Source organism: Cicer arietinum, chromosome 7 (genome assembly GCF_000331145.2).
Source record: "Cicer arietinum cultivar CDC Frontier isolate Library 1 chromosome 7, Cicar.CDCFrontier_v2.0, whole genome shotgun sequence".
Lineage (NCBI taxonomy): Eukaryota > Viridiplantae > Streptophyta > Magnoliopsida > Fabales > Fabaceae > Cicer > Cicer arietinum.
In genome coordinates, this window is record NC_021166.2 from 14,314,551 (window position 1) to 14,332,186 (window position 17,636).

General features: G+C 33.7%; 1 protein-coding gene and 1 pseudogene across 4 annotated transcripts; one reads left to right on the forward strand and one right to left on the reverse strand.

Moving 5' to 3' along the window:
• Nucleotides 1-3,753, forward strand: part of LOC101491715 (uncharacterized) — a 4,120-nt pseudogene extending 367 nt beyond the window's left edge.
• A 5,033-nt stretch (nucleotides 3,754-8,786) lies between these two features.
• LOC101492032 (extra-large guanine nucleotide-binding protein 1-like) lies at nucleotides 8,787-16,397 on the reverse strand. 4 transcript variants are annotated; one of them, XM_004509138.4, is made up of 10 exons: nucleotides 14,890-16,397; nucleotides 14,278-14,415; nucleotides 14,043-14,147; nucleotides 13,774-13,959; nucleotides 13,053-13,227; nucleotides 11,866-12,107; nucleotides 11,200-11,363; nucleotides 10,109-10,415; nucleotides 9,221-9,987; nucleotides 8,787-9,095 (listed from the first exon to the last, which is right to left on the reverse strand). In XM_004509138.4, the coding sequence occupies exons 1-9, from the start codon at nucleotides 15,802-15,804 to the stop codon at nucleotides 9,961-9,963; spliced, it is 2,259 nt and encodes a 752-aa protein (XP_004509195.1). In that variant the 5' UTR covers nucleotides 15,805-16,397; the 3' UTR covers nucleotides 8,787-9,095; nucleotides 9,221-9,960. The 4 variants fall into 4 exon arrangements, with proteins under 4 accessions (XP_004509195.1, XP_073226741.1, XP_073226740.1 ...); XM_073370640.1 differs by having other exon boundaries at nucleotides 9,221-10,415; nucleotides 11,866-12,014; nucleotides 14,890-16,396; XM_073370639.1 differs by having other exon boundaries at nucleotides 9,221-10,415; nucleotides 14,890-16,395.
• Nucleotides 16,398-17,636: the final 1,239 nt, after the last annotated feature.

The window sequence follows — 17,636 nt, forward strand, 5'->3', positions numbered from 1 at the left end:
CGATTACTACGATTGGCCTCTTGAATCCCGTCGCGATGCTCTTCACGCCGCTTCCATTAACCATCTCTGCAAAAGCATTGTTTTGGTTAACACACAAGCCCCCTCCACCGTTGTTGATTGCTCTGATCGCAATAATTCAAAGTACTACGTTGTCGTTGTTCAGGTCCCCATAATTTTGGTTTTATTTTCCTTTTTAATTTGTTGTTTTGTTCATTATTTCGTGGCTTAATTTGGCTTACAGTGCTGTTTGTTTTTGTTTGCAGTATACTGCTCGGTTCAATGCTGAGGCTGTGAAAAACTTTCTTTATTCGCTCAACAATGGAACTATTGCCAAAAAGAAATTCAACTGTATGTCTGTTATAATTATTTTGTTTTAGGCGAATTCTAAGGTGGACCCCGTTCACTGTGAACCAATACTTAAAAGTGTCTTGAAATGCTAACGATTATCGACAATATTCTTTAGAAGTATAAATTAATGATTTTCCACAACTTTAGGCTTGAGACTGTGACTTTTTGACGTCGGTTTGACTAGTTGAGTTTTGAAAGATATATTTGTTTTTTCTTATTTTTCAACATTTTTACTTTGATCGAATCACTGTCTCATCCATAAAATAGGAGAGCCATAAAATAGGAGAGGACTGTTCCAAGTAGTGTCATCGATCTTTATAAGAGTTTCAGATAACTTTTAAACACTGGTCCACGGTGAATCACCTATGTTTTATAATACACAACATAAATAAATCATAGTTGCACATGTTTTTGCCGTTTGGCCTTATATCGATGTGTAGTGAAACCGTGCACTCTTTTAGAATAGGGTAATTGTGTTGAATGAAATCCTGTTGAACATTGTGGTATTGTGTTGCAGTGTTCTATATACTGTAACCAATAATAGTAGCATATGTCATTTAGTTTATGTGGAATTGATTATGCTTTTTATACGGTGTCTCTTACTAAGTTTTTGTCAATTGGGTCAGCAGATTTGGCTCTCTGCCAATGATGTTAAAATACTGTTATGATGATATATTGGAATTGTGAGGAGAACCTTCTCACTATCAAACACTATCCAGTTAGTATATTGCAGAAACTAGCCTGTTTCTTTGTGCCTTAGTTGTTGTAATTGACAATTCCAGTGAAGGAGAGTTTGAGTAGAGTTGGTCAAGGAGGTTTCCTTGCTAAATATGAGCATTCTCTAGTACCATGAAGCCATGAACATCTTCGTATTGAACATAATAAGGAATTGTTATGCGTGAGTATGGTGGGATAGGCATACACTGATTATGCAATCTATGCTTTCCCTGATGTCTTGTTTGTAACAGCTTACAACTTGGATTTAGCTTGCTTATTAAATTAAAACCTAACAGCTATTCTTGTCTCTTAACGATTCCCCATAGTAACAGTTTCAGCCTCTTGCTATCACAAATTTCACCAACATAGGCTAATTTATGTAGGAATATTCCCTTGTTGTGTTGTTCACAGTTTAAAATTGGGTCAAAATCAAGGAAAGTCTTGAATATTTGGGATGTGAAAAGAACAAAGACCAAGTTCAATGTACAAAAGTGAAAATTTTGGATAATCAACTGTAAATATTCACTAGCAAGAGATGAAAAGGTGAATATTTGCATTCATTGAATTAGTTTTCAATGCACTGCATCGCCTCATATCCGATCTTTCTGCCTTGAACTTATGCAATGCGATTGCAGGGGATGAGACCATAAACCCATCCCCGTGTGTTGGTGTCGCATGAACTGAACATTCTGAATGTCGTATAATGAAGGAAAATTGCTAGATAAAGTGAACGTTAGGAGGTCCTAATTTGCTGAGACCCATAACTTTGTAGTACCACTTCTTGGAACTCAAAGTATGTTCACCATTGGAAAACGTTTTTTATATGTTGAAATCGACTTTCAATGCACTACTATGTCTCAATTATCTAGCTTAAACTTCTGCAAAGTGTAGCAACAGATGAGATTGTGAGGAAACTGTGACCATACACCCTTGACCATTTAATGTTTTTTGCGTGAAAATTCTAAGTGGCAGATATATGAAGAAAATTTATGATCACATGAAAGTTTGGGAGGTCCATGCTTGCTGAAACCCATCACTTTGCAGTACTACTTATGTTTGAAGTGTATGAGTCATGTGAAAATGTGTTTTATATGTTGTAACCCTTGTCCATATGATCATTGTGGTTCTCCTTGTCAATCCTTTGGACAACTCTCGTGTTATCCCTTTTCCCTTTATTTTTAAAGATTTGGAATTTCTATTAATTACATTTGTAACTTGTTATTGCTTGGAAGGTAATAATATTGTTATTAATTACAGTGAGGCTGGCTCCTGAGGAAATATCAGCAGAGTTAACTGGATATGGCCACAATGCAGTGACTTGTATTGGCATGAAAACAGACATCCCGGTAAAGATGGACCTGTGAATTAATATTGAAATCTTAATTCTTATCAGATTTGTATATAATAATTTATTCCATCTTGACAATTACAATGAAATAATCCATCATTCAACCTGTTTAAAAGTTAATAATATATATATATATATATATATATATATATATATATATATTTTATCAATTGAACATTTTTTGTCATGCACTTGTATTGATAATTGATCCAATCAATGATCAACAGAAGATAAAAGTTGAATGGGTCTCTTACTGGCTTACTTAGTGTTTACAGATTACAAGTTATGACCTCCTCCTCTTACTTGTTGCAATGATTTTATCTGGCTGATTACCTGTGCTGATATCCAAGACCTTTCCCGACATTTCTTTGGCATGTTTTTCTTAGGACACAGCTACTCTTTCTCTGCTGTAGCATGTTTAGGGAGGGTGCATCATTCTTATAGGAATGCCCCCTATGTAGGATTCATGTTCTCACGTATCATCTGTATAAGATCTGAATCGTTCCAATCTTTCTTACAGCTTTTAAGCCAGTCCATAAATCTAAGTTTTGTCTGTCTGTCCCTCTTAAATCTAAAGTGACAGAAGACATGTAATATTTTTTGCGTGGTAACAATTGACCTTTTGCGTTGAGTTCTATTTGATTGATTTGTTAGTCTTTAGACTCTCTACCTTGTACACATGTAAACACTAAAAGATGCAGGTTGCTGTCAAGTGTCTTCCTTTCTTGTTTCTTAAGTTGAATACTTGAAAGGTCTGTGATCATATACCTTCACTAGAATCAAATGAATCCAAAACCAGACTTCTCCAAGGGAAAGGTTTGAAATTTACACATACCTGCACACCTGTTTTCCTCTGCATGATGTTTGAGGGCACATGATCCGCTAAATAATTAAACTGTTTGTTCTGTTGTTGCATTACATTCAAATGATAAAGTCGGTCTCTTTTCAAGTTAGATATCACATTTCCTTGTCTATAGAATATCAGCCTTGGGCTTCTTTCTTTATTGATTGAAGATTATATGTTGATTTCAGGTGATTTTGGATGAAGCTATTGTAAAACTAACTCCAGATTTCTTTTGGTTGGGTGGTGGTGAGGTTGATCTGAAGCTAGGGATACAGACATCGGAATTAATTAAATTTATCAACCCATTCATTGTCAGCTGTAGCAGTAGTTGATTTTGTTTATTAGAGTAGAGGTCAAGATAAATCAAGTTTACATGGATAGGTGCCATTTTCAGCTTTCCATTATTGAGTTTTATATGATTTGAACTGTTGTCCACTGAGGAAGATATTTATTTTTCATAGTGAATTTTGTGCTCTGCTGAAGAGATTATCCTTCATGTTTCAGAGAATTGAGTGCACAGCATTATGGCTTCATATTTTATATTTGGTGAAAGTTAATAACATCATCAGAAAGAAAAGGGTAAGTTTAGCCTTTTGATTTTGATTGACTTTCTTACAAGTTTAACACAGGAAGTAAAAAGCTTTAGTTTTTGACATATTCATAGTTATTATAAAAAATAAAAAATATATATAGTTTTTAAATCTGAACATTTTTTTTAACACAAAAAATAAGGATGAGAAGATAAATTTAAGAAAAGTTCAAAGATCAAACTTTTTTTTTATTAAGTAAGAAGAATAAATAGATAATAATAAAAGATTGGACAAAAATAAAAATTATTTTTCTCTTTTTCGATCTCTCTTTTTTTTACTATTCTTTTTTTCTCTCTTCTTCTTCCTTCCCTCCCTCTCATTCTCATTTGTTTTTTTCTTTCTTCCTTTATTTCTTTTCTTCCTTCTTCTCCTCCTCTCCCTCTAGTTCATCCACAATTCTTTTTATCTTTTATTTTCTGCTCCCCACTCCATCTTGTCTTTTCTTTCTTACTTTTAATACTTAGGTGTCTTACATGTTCCTTTATTTTTTTTTATTTTATTTTTTTTATTTTTTTTTTTTTTTATATATAATTGCTTTCCTTCCTATTTTAATTATATATTAAAATTAGGTTTTATACTCAAGTCCATTTTTTTTAGCTTCATGTCTTTAGTATTCAGTTTTTAACAAGTCCAATAAAATATATATATATATATATAAAATATTAAGTCTCTAATTATTTTCTAATAAATATTAAATCTTTCAAAAACACACAAATAAATCTTTTATTAAAGGATAATTAGATGTGCATATTTTTAACCTTTGAGTTGTTAGGACACAAGTTGCACAATTTGATAGTTGTAAAACTCATTTTTTTTATAAATAAATTAATTTAAAATCGACTTTTAAATTTGATTAATTAAATGTGACATCTTTTTGATATTTGAGAAGTTAAGACACAAGTTGTATAATTTGATAGTTTTAAAACTTATATTGATAACAAAAATATTCTTAGAGGGGTTCGCTAGATGAAATATTTTTTTAATCATTGAATTTCTGAGACACAAGTTGCACGACTTAATAGTCTTAAAACTTGTTTTTTTAAATAAAAAGATTGCTAAAAAATTAAACAAACTGATCTTCTTTCGTCAAAATAATTTATTTTTTATCAAAAAACAAAACAAACTTTCTTAAGAAACAATCAACATATTCATATTTTCTACCCAAGAATTACGTAACTTTGATTTCTTCATAGCACCTAGAGATACGTAGGAGCAAGATTGCATTCTTGTCAAGCACAATAATATAATTTCTTTTCTTTTTCTTCTTTATTTTAAGCACCCTTTTATTTCAATATCATATTCATAAAAAGTAACTGATATTTGTATTCATTAATCAGAAGAAAGTAAATAAAATTTAAGTTAACATAAATTTTGTACAATTAATTATAGGTAACCGTTTTTTTACAGATGTTGTAAGATGTTAATACCTTCTTTATATGCGTAATCAACTCCCGAACTCTAAACTTGGTTTCAAATACCATATTTTATTTTTTGTTTTTTTAAGGGTTCCCTAAAGTTTTCTCTATTTTAAATAAATTTTGATGACAACTCCATTGAATTCGAGAATACTCGAAATTTTAAGCCGCCACACTTCTGTCTCAAAGGAAATTTCTATAAAACTTTGGCATTGTATACTAGCTCGTGTTAGTAAAAGGGGTTTGGAGGAATTGTATAAGCAAAGCTTGATTGGAAGTGGAAATTTTGAGAAGTTAAAATTATGTGAGTTTTGTCTCTATGGTAAATAGAAAAAAGGGAGAATTCATTGTTGGTACACACACTACAAAGGCCATATTAGACCATGTTCATTCATATATATGAGGACCGGCAAGAGTCCCTTCACTTGGAGGGACCATATTCTTTATAACCTTCATTGATGACTAGTCAAGCAAGGTGTGGATTTACTTGTTGAAGCACAAGAATCAAGCCTTCAAGAGTTGCAAACCATGGAAGTCACTGGTGGAAAAATAAACAGGGAAGAAGATCAAGGTCCTAAGAAAAGATAATGGCCTGTAATATCTTATTAATGAGTTTTGCAAAGATATGGGGATAGTCAGACATAAAACAATGAGACTAACACCTCAACAAAATAGTCTAGCTGAAATGATGAATATGACCATTTTGGAGAGAGTTAGGTGTTTGTTGTCCAATGTTAAGCTTAACAAGAGATTTTGGGGAGAGGTAGTCCACACTGCTTGTTATTTGATCCACAGGTCACCATATGCTGGTGTAAGTTTCAAAACACTTGAAGAACTCTGGACTGATAGAGCACCAAGTTATGAGAATCTCAAAAAAATTGGTTGCACTGAATCAAAGGAGGGAAGAGCTATAATCAACAAAGATGTTTTTAAGGAAGATGATTTGCCGAAATCTAGAGAACTGAGCTCAACTTAATTGCATGTTGTTGATCAAGTCAACTAGGGAGCTCAAATTGAGGCGGAGCTACCAACTCCTAATAAGCCAACTCCAGAAAGAACTGTAAGTCTAACACAACCTGAAACTGATAATGTTTAAGGTGGAGAATCTAAATCACCATATTGTCTTGTGAGAGACATAGAAAAGAGAGAAGTAAGAGCTCTTGTAAGGTATGGATATGCATACCTGGTTGCATAAACAAATGACCAATTGATTGATCCAATAAACTTCAACAATGATGTCACTGGTGAAGACAATGAGCATTGGAAAGCAGCCATGGAGAATGAATTGGACTCACTCATGAAAATTAACTTGGGAACTTGTGATAACGACTAAAGATCAGATAGTCATATGTTGCAAGTGGATTTTTAAGAGAAAACCTGAAATCCTAGAAGTTGAAAAGACGAGGTTCAAAGCCAGACTAATTGCCAAGGGATATTCACAAAGAGAAATAATTGATTTCAATGAAATATTATCCCCAATTGTGAAGCATACAAGTATCCGAGTCATACTTCCTTTAGTTGTTGCTTATAACTTGGAACTAGAACAAATGGATGTCAAGACTGCTTTCTTACATGGCCACCTAGAAGAAAACATCTACATGAGTCAACCTGAAGGTCACGTTGTACTAGGAAAGGAACACATGGTGTGTTTGCTTAAGAGATCCTTGTATGGACTTGAGCAGTCCCCTAGACAATGATACAAAAGATTTGATTCTTTTGTGATTTCAAAAGGATTCAATAGAAGCTCTTTTGATTGCCATGTTTATTTCAAATGAGCAGGTTCTATCAACTTCATCTACCTATTGCTCTATATAAATGATATGTTCATAGCAAGTGTTGATGTGAATGATATCAATAGTCTTAAGAAATTGCTAAGTTTTGAATTTGAAATGAAAGACTTAGGGGCAACTAAGAGAATCCTTGGAATGAAAGTTGTCAGGGTCAGATCCATGGGATTGCTACATGTGAAGCAGTCCAATTATATTGAAAAAATAATTAAGAGATTTAACATGTTTGATGTCAAAACTGTGTCAACTCCTATTGTTGAACACTTCAAACTATCTTTGAGTCAATCACCTAAAACTAATAAAGACTATCAATTCATGAGCAACATACCATATGCTAGTGCCATTGGAAGCTTAATGTATGTTATGGTTTGTTCAAGACCGGATATAACATACACAGCCAACATAGTGAGCAAATTTAAGGGGAATCCAAGAAAAGAACATTGGCTTGTAGTTAAATGGATATTCAGGTACCTTAAGGGTACAAAATCACTTGGGCTCACTTATGGTAGATCTAAACAAAAAAGTGTGGCCTGTTTGGATATGTTGATGCATATTATGTTGGTGACCTTGACATGAGAAAGTCTACTACATGATACTTGTTTACTTTGTATGGAGGAGTAGTAAGTTGGGAGGCTAACCTACAATCTATTGTGGCTTTGTCTTCAACATAATCTGAATACATTGCACTTACAAAAGCAATCAAGGAAACTATTTGAATCAAAGGCCTTGTCATTGAATTAGAAGGAAAGGCTAATGTTGTAACTATCTTGTGTGACAATCAAAGTGCCATCTTCCTTTCTAAGAATCCAATGTTCCATGAGAAGACCAAACACATTGACACTAGATTACATTACATTTGAGACATTGTTGCTGAAAGTATTGTGGAAGTGAAAAAAGTATCTACTGAAGATAATCATGTTGATATGTATGTTAACCAAGGTTGTTCACTTCACCAAGTTTTCACATTGTCTAAGTTTGGTGAATGTAGGAGCTGATAATTGAGGTCTCCACTCAAGACATGAAGCTGATTCTCTGTATGGCCTAAAACAATGAAGATCCAAGATGGAGATTTGTAGTATCTATTGGATCATCAAATAGGTAGTTAGTTAGAATGAGAGTTATGAAGCTATGTGATAGTGTTGTGTTGTTAAACTTTTCTATTATTAGTTAGTTGGTTTGGGTAGTTATGGTTGTTTCCAAATTGTAACTAACATGTAATAGGGGCAACCACTATATATAAGCCTTAGCTTGTGATGATTAGAGTACTAGTACATTGAATTTTATAGAGATTGATCAAGAGTGATAAACACTATGAGTTTGGTGAGTGATTTGGATTGAGCCATTTCTCAATCAACCACTTGTAATTCTGTGAGTTTCATCAAGGATCAATAAGAACGGCTAATCAGTGAGGACATAGGAGTTCAATTGCTCTGAACCTCGATAAATCCCCTATTCTCTCTTGATTGTTGTAGTTGCTTAGTTCTTAATTGTTAACATTGTGTTTAGTATCAAGAATCAAATTTGCATAACAGCATGTGGGGTGAAAAGAAGCTCCCTAATGCAATTGCAATTTGGGCAGTAATGAAATTTGTTGAAAACTTATTTTGGTCACCTACCCAATAACCCAAATCCATTATTTGGAGATCATGGATGTGGCCATACTTTCGTGAACCATCATGCATTTATTAGAAACATATAACCTCTGTGTTATTCAATTATGCCCAAACAACTTTCAAGTCAGACAATGGATCAATTGCATTTATTAGAAAGACCTAATAAATGGTTACAATTATTATGCAATATAAAGGATCTTAACTTGATAGAGTTTTTACCGTATAAATTAGTTTTTTACATTTGATGATTTGGTGAAGAATGTATTCAGAGTGTACAAAGCTTGAAATTCGACCTGCATAAGGCTTACTGCATAAGGAACCCGAATCACATTTCTCAAAGATAACTTGAAATAGCCATTGATTTTGTCATACACAGTGTATGCAAGAAACTTTTGGTTGGGTGTAATCTCATAAAGTTCCTCACAAGCACAACCTACAAAAAAAAGTTGGGGAAAATCACCTGACTAATTTGCTACAACCAACTAAATATAAATAGACTTAAGCAAGAAGAGCATTGCATATTTTATACATAATGGCATTGCATTTAAATTGCATTACCTTCGAATCTATTTGCCTCTTGATTATAGTCAACCAGCTTCTGCTCAATTGTCTTTCCCTTCATAATGCCGAAGCCGGCGGGAAGATACTTATATATGCAATATATGTAAAAGAACAAAAGTAACAACTTACTATTGGCAAGCATAAACTCTTCACAGTCCACACTGATTCAATTAATCTATTCGAGAGTACACGTATCAATTTGCATATACTCAGGTTTTGGCATTAATTAAGTATTTGATCTAGAAAATATCTTGTGGAAAAAAAACCCTTAACTGGATCATTGTCACTTCATAGAATTAATTTTTACAATTGTACACGAGATACTATGACTTAAAGAAAAGTTGATTCACAACTTATAGAAATAGTAAACATCAACACATTACATTACCGTGTGAAAAAATGAAGTTGAACTCTACAACTTAATCTGTGGGGCACAAGATGTGCCACCAAACAGTGTCAAGGGCGTATTACAACTCAATAGCCAATTGAAGGAATGTGCTTCCGTGACACTACTCCTAGTTGGCGTATATGTACACGATCAGAATTCAAGTCACACACAAGTATGGCTCACAGGTTTACAACACTGGCTTCAACTAGCAATCAATGAGAGAATGAACTTGCATCGATGCTATGCATTGAGTCATCACTTAGGCTAAAGTTTGCTTTCTCCTGGTTCCACTTTAAAATCTCCTTTCCATATTTCAGTGTTGCATCAACACTATCAGGTTCCAGCCCCTTCACCGAGGACACATACAAGTTTTGCCCTGTAAGAGATGAATAAAGCCTCTTAAACTTAACTGCTATATAATGGGAAGCAAGCTGGCTTAGGGAGGGGTTATTGTTAATGCTGTTGTTGTTGCTGCCAGGGCGATTATGGCTACTTACTGGATGAAAATCAGAGAACCAGTCACACTGAGTCAGTGGAACATGTTCTATTTTCTCCTCAAACTCGTCTAGTTTATTTAATATCAACAGGAAGTCCATTTGCTCAAAAGTTGGATGAGTAACAATGGTTTCAAAAAGTTTCCTGCTCAATATCATCTTGTTTGTCAGACAACCATTTCCGTCAGTAGAAAATTGATTATAATCACTCAAGGAAACACAGAAGATGACCAATCCAACATCCTCAAACATTTCTAGCCACTTGCAATTTTCTCCTAGCCCTCTTGCATGTATTGTAATTAACTCATATCTGTGAACCAACCAAAGAGATCATAGCTATAGATTAGAAACAGTTTATAGCAGCTCTTTTAAGGGCCCCCCTCCTCCCAAAACAAAATATGTATTTAAACACAGTCATAGGACCATTTCTAAGCACAAAATTTTATCATTCGACCAAAACTCAAGAAAATTAGCAACATTGCGTTATTTTTCTGACATATTTGTGATTTACATTTAAAATCAAGTATTTTCCAATCATTTGAAAATAAATAAATGAATTTGAATGCATCTATCTACATGAAACACGTGCAAACTTTTATATGGTAAACCTAACCCGACTCAAATTACATTTTGAAAACACCTGGTGACTACAAAAATGAATCTAAAGCATCAACTAACGCAAAAGCCAAAGCTAGTTATATTACACAATCTAGCTCCAATCCAAAAGATTTTCTAAAATTAATTATCTATGTGGGGCCCCTTTTGTCATCTAAAGATAAAATTTGGGGTAGGGCCACTTTCTTGGCTTGTCTATGGAGTTCTGCTCATGGACTGTTTAGATGTGTTTATTTGTTAGCCAGGCAAAGAGATTGGCATGCTTTGTTATTTGTCAACTTCACAGGCACCTTATTAAAATCCCTACAGTTGGTACCATTCTTGCATTATACTTGCCTAACAAGTTACAACCTTCGGCATTTTCCAAAGTGTTGCTGTTTCTCAAGAGCAAATATAATTATACAGCAATTGGGTCAATCAAGGACATAGCTATCCAGAATATCTCTGACATATAACAAGGCCCTAATATTTTTTCTTACCTAGCCAAAGAATCATGTAGATCAGCAGTGTCACCCGTTTCCTCAGGAGCTGATTGAGGAAATGAAAACTCTACACTAGCCAGCCCATTGGATGAAGTAACTCCTTCAGCATAAAGGATATCTAAATCCGAGGGTTCATAATCAGTCTTCAGTATCTGAACAGCCTAAACAAACAATTATCATGTTAGATTCTCAAAGCCACTGGCCTAGAAATCCTTTTGAATACAAAATAAAAATAGAAAGGATACATGCAACAAAATAAGGAGACAACATGGTACAAATACTGGCACAAATAATCCTAATGAAACTTAATGCTCGACAGATGCATATAAGGTAGCCTTATGTATATACAGTTTGACAATTTTGTTCCTATATTGTATTTCATACATATAATAAAATAAATATTTAATTATACTGCTCAATTAAGGTTTCCATTATCTTTGATAATCGCAGAATTCACCTATATATTCCTTAATTTTTCCACTATTACCCAACTACAACCACCCTTCTCCTGACATTTTCTTCTATGTGCCAGGGAATGACAAATAAATATGTCATTGGTCACTGCTTAGTTCAAAGGTCATACGCAATTAAGTCAACAACAGTAAATATATAGATTAAACTGTTGATAAAAAATCAACTCAAAATAAAAGAATGATCCTGTACCCGCTCTAAGAAATAACTGGCAACACTGGGTAGCATTTCAATTTCATTTCTTCTTTCATAAGTGGCTTTAATGGCCGAATCATTCCATAACTCCTCTATCAATGGAGCATATTCACAAGTAGCGGCTGGAAAGATAGCATCAAGCTTGCCTGAAACCATTGTTTTCAGCAGCCAATCAGAGAATGCTTTCAGTCTTGTGCCAATCGAATAAATTGTCTTGCTGCCAAGTTTTGGACTGCTTCCTGTACCAAAATGGTACTAGCCAATCAACATTTAATTTTTCTTTTGGTTGAATGCATATCAAGATATTTAAAGTCTACGAAAAAATAACACTTTCTTCTATGTGAACAAGATTGACAAGTATATTTTATTTACCATTTTTCAAGTCCTTGTAACAAATATATTTAATTTCAGTACAAACGAAAACATTCACATTTAAATAAGTAAAGCTAAATAATGATGATTAAAACCAAAATGTACAAAATGTGAATCAAGTTGATGTAAACCAATCTAATTTGAATAACATCTGTGCTTCTTGTAATTTCTGTGTATCTAACTCAGATCACACAACTTGTATTTATACCGATGTTATAATAAATACATTGAATGCTTAATTGATTAGCACTAACCTAAGAAGTTAAATACTCTAGGAATATTAACAAGTAATTTAGGACCGTGTACAATTTAGGAATATTGACAGATGTATTTACTTAATTCCAACAGTTCTAATGTACTGTCTTGTCATTGTCATTCAGGACCACAATAAACCCTTTTTCCCACTAAGCTGGTGACTCCAAAAATTGAGACAAAACCTGTGTTTCATATCATAAAAAGAAGCGAAGACTACTTTACAAATCAGTATATTTTCCTATGGATAAAATAACTCTCATGAACTAACTCTGCAATTGCATAACAAGTGTTTTTTTGAGCAAATATATATAACCATTTTTTGAATGTTCAATCGACATGTCTGTCACTTGGAAGAAACAAGGTAAGAATAAGACACAATTATTTTATATTAAAAGCAATAAAAGATAAAATATTAACGAGGTCCTGTAGCTTACCAAGCCACATGTCACATATGTAATGTTTTAAAAGGAAAGAAAGCTAAGCTAATGAGTCAAAATTCAATAAAAGTTAACATATTTTAGTGGGGATGGAAATAAGGGAGAACATTAAACTCAAACCTGTAGTATAAAGTAAAGATTGACTTTTCTTTAAATTCCCCAGACTTTCTTCTTCAAAACGCTCACGACCCTCAAGGAGTATGCCAAGATAGGCATAGACATTGATCTGAATAGTCAACTTTATATTTCCACGTTCATCTTCTGAGAAGGGGGTGTTTTTGTAAAGAATCTTGGCCTGATAAAAATATTTACAATTCTATTAAATATGTTAATTTCTTTAGTTTTTAGCAACAACAAGCATGTTGAGTTGTTGACAAAGAAGAGCACAAGATAGCTAGTTATTGACTGCTACACAAATTTAATTTTTCCAGGGGAGGGGGTCGAGGTTACAAGTTTATTTGAACATGTATCATATGTAGCAGCACATTGATAAGTCTTAAATAGCTCGAAAACACTTTAATAGTTTGAAGTCAACAATGCTTCTTCAAATGCCTAGGTATAATCATGTAATATGTCCAACTATGAAGTCAGTTAAAGGAGGCAAAAACGATTGTACATCCAATCCAAGATTGATAACACACATGATTGTGTATCCACATAGCATTATGACTGACTACTCCCAAAATATTTTCCCATAGTAGCTTGTTTAAGTGACTTAAAAATTATAATGTTGATGAACATAAGCTTTCAAACAATTATTGTCCAATTACCAATGCAATTTTAACTAACTAAAAGAAACAATAATGCTTGTAAACCCAATTATTACCAAATAAAAAATCACCTGCTTAAAAATAGTGCTTGTCCCAGAACCACTATAACCAACTAAGAGGAACTTGTGAACTATTCCATGCTCAACGTAATCAGGAACCGTTCTGGTAACCACATTGGAGGATAGAAACCCGCATGAAGTTGAATATTTCGAAGGAACTGGCAGGGAAAGGAAGACGCATACAAGCTTTGTTCCAGCCTAACAAGTAAAACAATTGTGTGTGTAATATTGCAAAATTGGAAATAGTAAGACAAGAGAAAAATTTCCAATAAAGATGTTACCTTTCCCCATATATATCCTCTGGTATTCTTTTGTCCCTCTTCTTGATATGAACCATCTTCATTGACCCAAAAATGTGGGTTACCAGCACACTGAACCCCCGCCAACTGCCCAACCAAAACAAAAGATCATTTCAACAACATTTTTTTTGTTTAAACAACTAAAGAACATTAATGATTTAGACAGAGCCTTTCTTTTTCTATTATTTGCAAATTTTGCACTTATTGAATTTTCAACCTGCAACATCCGAAGCTCTACTTTTGTTATTTCTCGACCATTGATGAAAACCTGAGTGTTTCCATTGCTAGCATCCGGTTTGATGGGACCTCCAACATTCAAATGAGGACTAATAATACTACAAGGCTTCTGTCCTTCCTAAAAAACAAACAACACCCCAGTAAAACTCAAAATTTCAAGCAGCAGACAAATGAATGAGAAAAATGTTATTTGAAAAACAGTTTCGGGACATTAAATTCAACAACATTTTAGATGCTTTACACACGTAGTTAAAGCATTTCAATGAATGGTTAATGGATATATCGATTAGATAACTACATTATTAACCACCATTTCAAGTGTTCCAACAATATGTAGATTTTGAATTAAAAAAAACTATATGAAGATTTGAAAACTATATGTAGGTTTGACCACCTGAAAATCATATTTAATCACATTCAAATTTGTGGTTAATGAATTGCAGCATCTAATATGTCTATTAACCAAATCTAATACTTCATATTATCGAATTTAGGTGGATGTTATAATAACCTTTATGCAAATAAATACTGATTCAACTAGAAAATTAATAAGTAATTAAGAAAATAAAAACAATATAAAAAAGAAACGTACCTTCCCCCAAAAACCAGATACTTTATCATACCAATAGTTCCCTGGCTTTAATTTTTTAGGAGGGTTAGAACAGTTTTGCAATGTAACTAATTCCTCAAATGAAAGAGGATTTCCATTAACACAAACACAGTTAGGAGGAAGCTGATTCACTTCACATAAACTCTCAGCCTTCATTACCTGTCTAACCTCCAAACGATTAAGCAGTCTTTTAAGCATCCTAGAACATTTTCCCAAACTACCCCTTTTAGACTCGTTAATCGGATATCCAATACAACCAACACATTTTCTACCTTCTGGCATTGATCCCATACCTCTCAACACACAATTCCCACAATACTTTGCATCACAAACAAGACACGCTTCTTTCTCCGTTAACCTGTTACCTTTCAAACACCGGTAACACGACCCTTTCTTCCCTTTCCTAATGGACTCTTTTTTGACCGGCTCAACCGGTTCACAGTCATCAGCATCCATGTTGAAAGTTGCAATAGGTTCGTTGTTGTTTTTTGAGAAAGAAACACGAGACGATGCGTAATCTGAATCGTTGAAATCTAAACTCTCTTTGGAATTTCTCAACATTGAGTTTGAAGATTCGCGCGAATGTTTGCTACTCAATTCGCATGATGACTCTGACACACCGTTGCTCTCACCGGCTTCATTATCGAAGGCGATCACCGACGTCGGAGACACCGTTGTTCTACCGGAACAGTTGCTCCGGTCAAAGGCGATAGCCGAAGATGAGCTGAGTGATTTTAGCTCTGACATTGGTTGCGAAATTACCGATAATGAAGGAGTGTCGAAGGAAGGAACATGCGAAACCTCTGCGGAGACCGGAATGCCGTCGACCGGTGCTGCATGGGGAAGATGGTAGGCCGGCGGCGGTCCTTTGTACTCCACGGCAATCGAGTACTTCATCCCTTCGGCAGTAATTCAAAATTGAAAGACAAAGGTACGAAAAGGTGAAAGCTAAGTTGAAGTTTGGTACCAAAACGCGGAAATTGAATTTTGAAAATAAAGGTGACGAGTTTCTATTTTTGTTTTCTCGAAAAGAATAAAGAAAGTGGCGAAAGAATAAAAAAGGAAATATGATTTTGTGTTGAAGTGGGATGTTCAAATTTTAAACTAAGGAGCAGTGCGTATGTAAGTTTGGAGAGTGAGAGTGAAGCTTATAAAAAGGAAAAAAGTGTACTGTGGGAAGGGAATCTTTGGTATATTTTTTGTTTGTTGTTGTTATTGTGTTGTGTGTATGGGGATGCGAATAGTGTGCTTTATGACAGTGTAATTGGTATTCATTCCGAGTTACAATGGATGTGTACGACGAGACGAGGAAGTGAGGAAGGACCACCACAGTTTGAGCGAGAAGAAAGGATGTATAATGATGCATGAATGATCATAATGGCAGAATCCGATCCCCACGGGCTTTGCATGAAGTTTATCAATGGTTTTGCCTGCCAAGCTGAAACACTGAACTTTTGCCCCACTAGTCAGAAAGAACAATAAGGACCTCCCCACCACAAATTCTTTAAAACTTCAGATTTGGTTTTAAAGCTAGACCCTATACACTAATATGAATTAGTATCATTTTGCATCATTAGTAGCGGTTTCAGTTAAGACAACATAATGTTATTTTTGTAAGCAAAAATAAATTAAAGAAAATTGATAATATCTAATTTAAATATATTAATTTTATTTTTGTATATATTTAAGATTAGAGTAATATCTTTCTGCCTACCATCAAAATGAGTGATTTGTTGTCAAATTTTGATATTCTATTAGGTCATTTATACATTAATTTGATATATTTGGTTGAGGGGTATATGGCTGATTTTTAGCCTGCTGTCTTTTATTTTATTTTATGTTAAAGCATTTTATCCATTAAACAAACTCAAGAGGATTTCAAAGCATAACAATGAACTTACAAAAAAGAGCTATGATGATTAAACTTAAACATACATAAATATCAATAAAATGAGTGACTAAGAGTCAATTTAGCACAACTATACCAAGCTCTAGAATCTAACTTTCTTTTTAGCAATTTATTCCACATTCGATCAATGACAACGAAGAGATGAGAGATCACATGCTTTCTATTTATCCAAGATCAAATTTTTAACTACTGCATGTACATTTCAACTTTTTTAATGTCAGATGTATCACAAATAATTTATTAGATGAAAAATAAATGAAGAAATTAGTAATTGCGTAAATCAGTGTCAATACCAATTGACTCTAACCACAACAAATACATGATATGTCACATTAAGTTTGTCTTCACACTCTATTGAAATATGTTGCTTGAATGAGTTCCTCGATTGTTTTGACTCCAATCATTCTTCACTCATTTGACTTGATAGTTGTATATGATGAAGTACATTTATCATAATGTGTCTTAAAATGTAAAATTTATGTGTCTAGATTTGTAGTGCTATAGCCATTTTCTCTCATGATTGGGGTGTCTAACACTTGTGCTTCATCATTTGAATTTATGTTATGTTTAAGGAAAGAGAAAGGTAAAGGAATGATATAGCCCAACTTGAATGTGAGTTTATTTTTCTTTATAATATAAAATCCCCTTACAATGGATGAACGCAAACAAATGAATTGGAGGATGATTTTGTAGACAAATTCTTTCCATCTATTTATAATATTCTCAAAGTTCAAAATATATTACTCATGTGTATCTTTTTCCCATTCTTTACAAAATATTTTCTCCAATAAGGTGAAAGATTTCTCTATCTTACCATTCC

What these genes read in the sequence shown, in the direction of transcription:
- LOC101492032 (XM_073370639.1), bottom strand. Translation starts at nt 15,804, where the DNA reads ATGAAGTACTCGATTGCCGTGGAGTACAAAGGACCGCCGCCGGCCTAC. An exon ending in ATCTTTACTTTATACTACAG is followed by an intron (nt 12,108 to 13,052) that starts GTTTGAGTTTAA and finishes ATTTTGGTACAG; the next exon opens with GAAGCAGTCCAAAACTTGGC. An exon ending in CCAGTTATTTCTTAGAGCGG is followed by an intron (nt 11,364 to 11,865) that starts GTACAGGATCAT and finishes TTGTTTGTTTAG; the next exon opens with GCTGTTCAGATACTGAAGAC.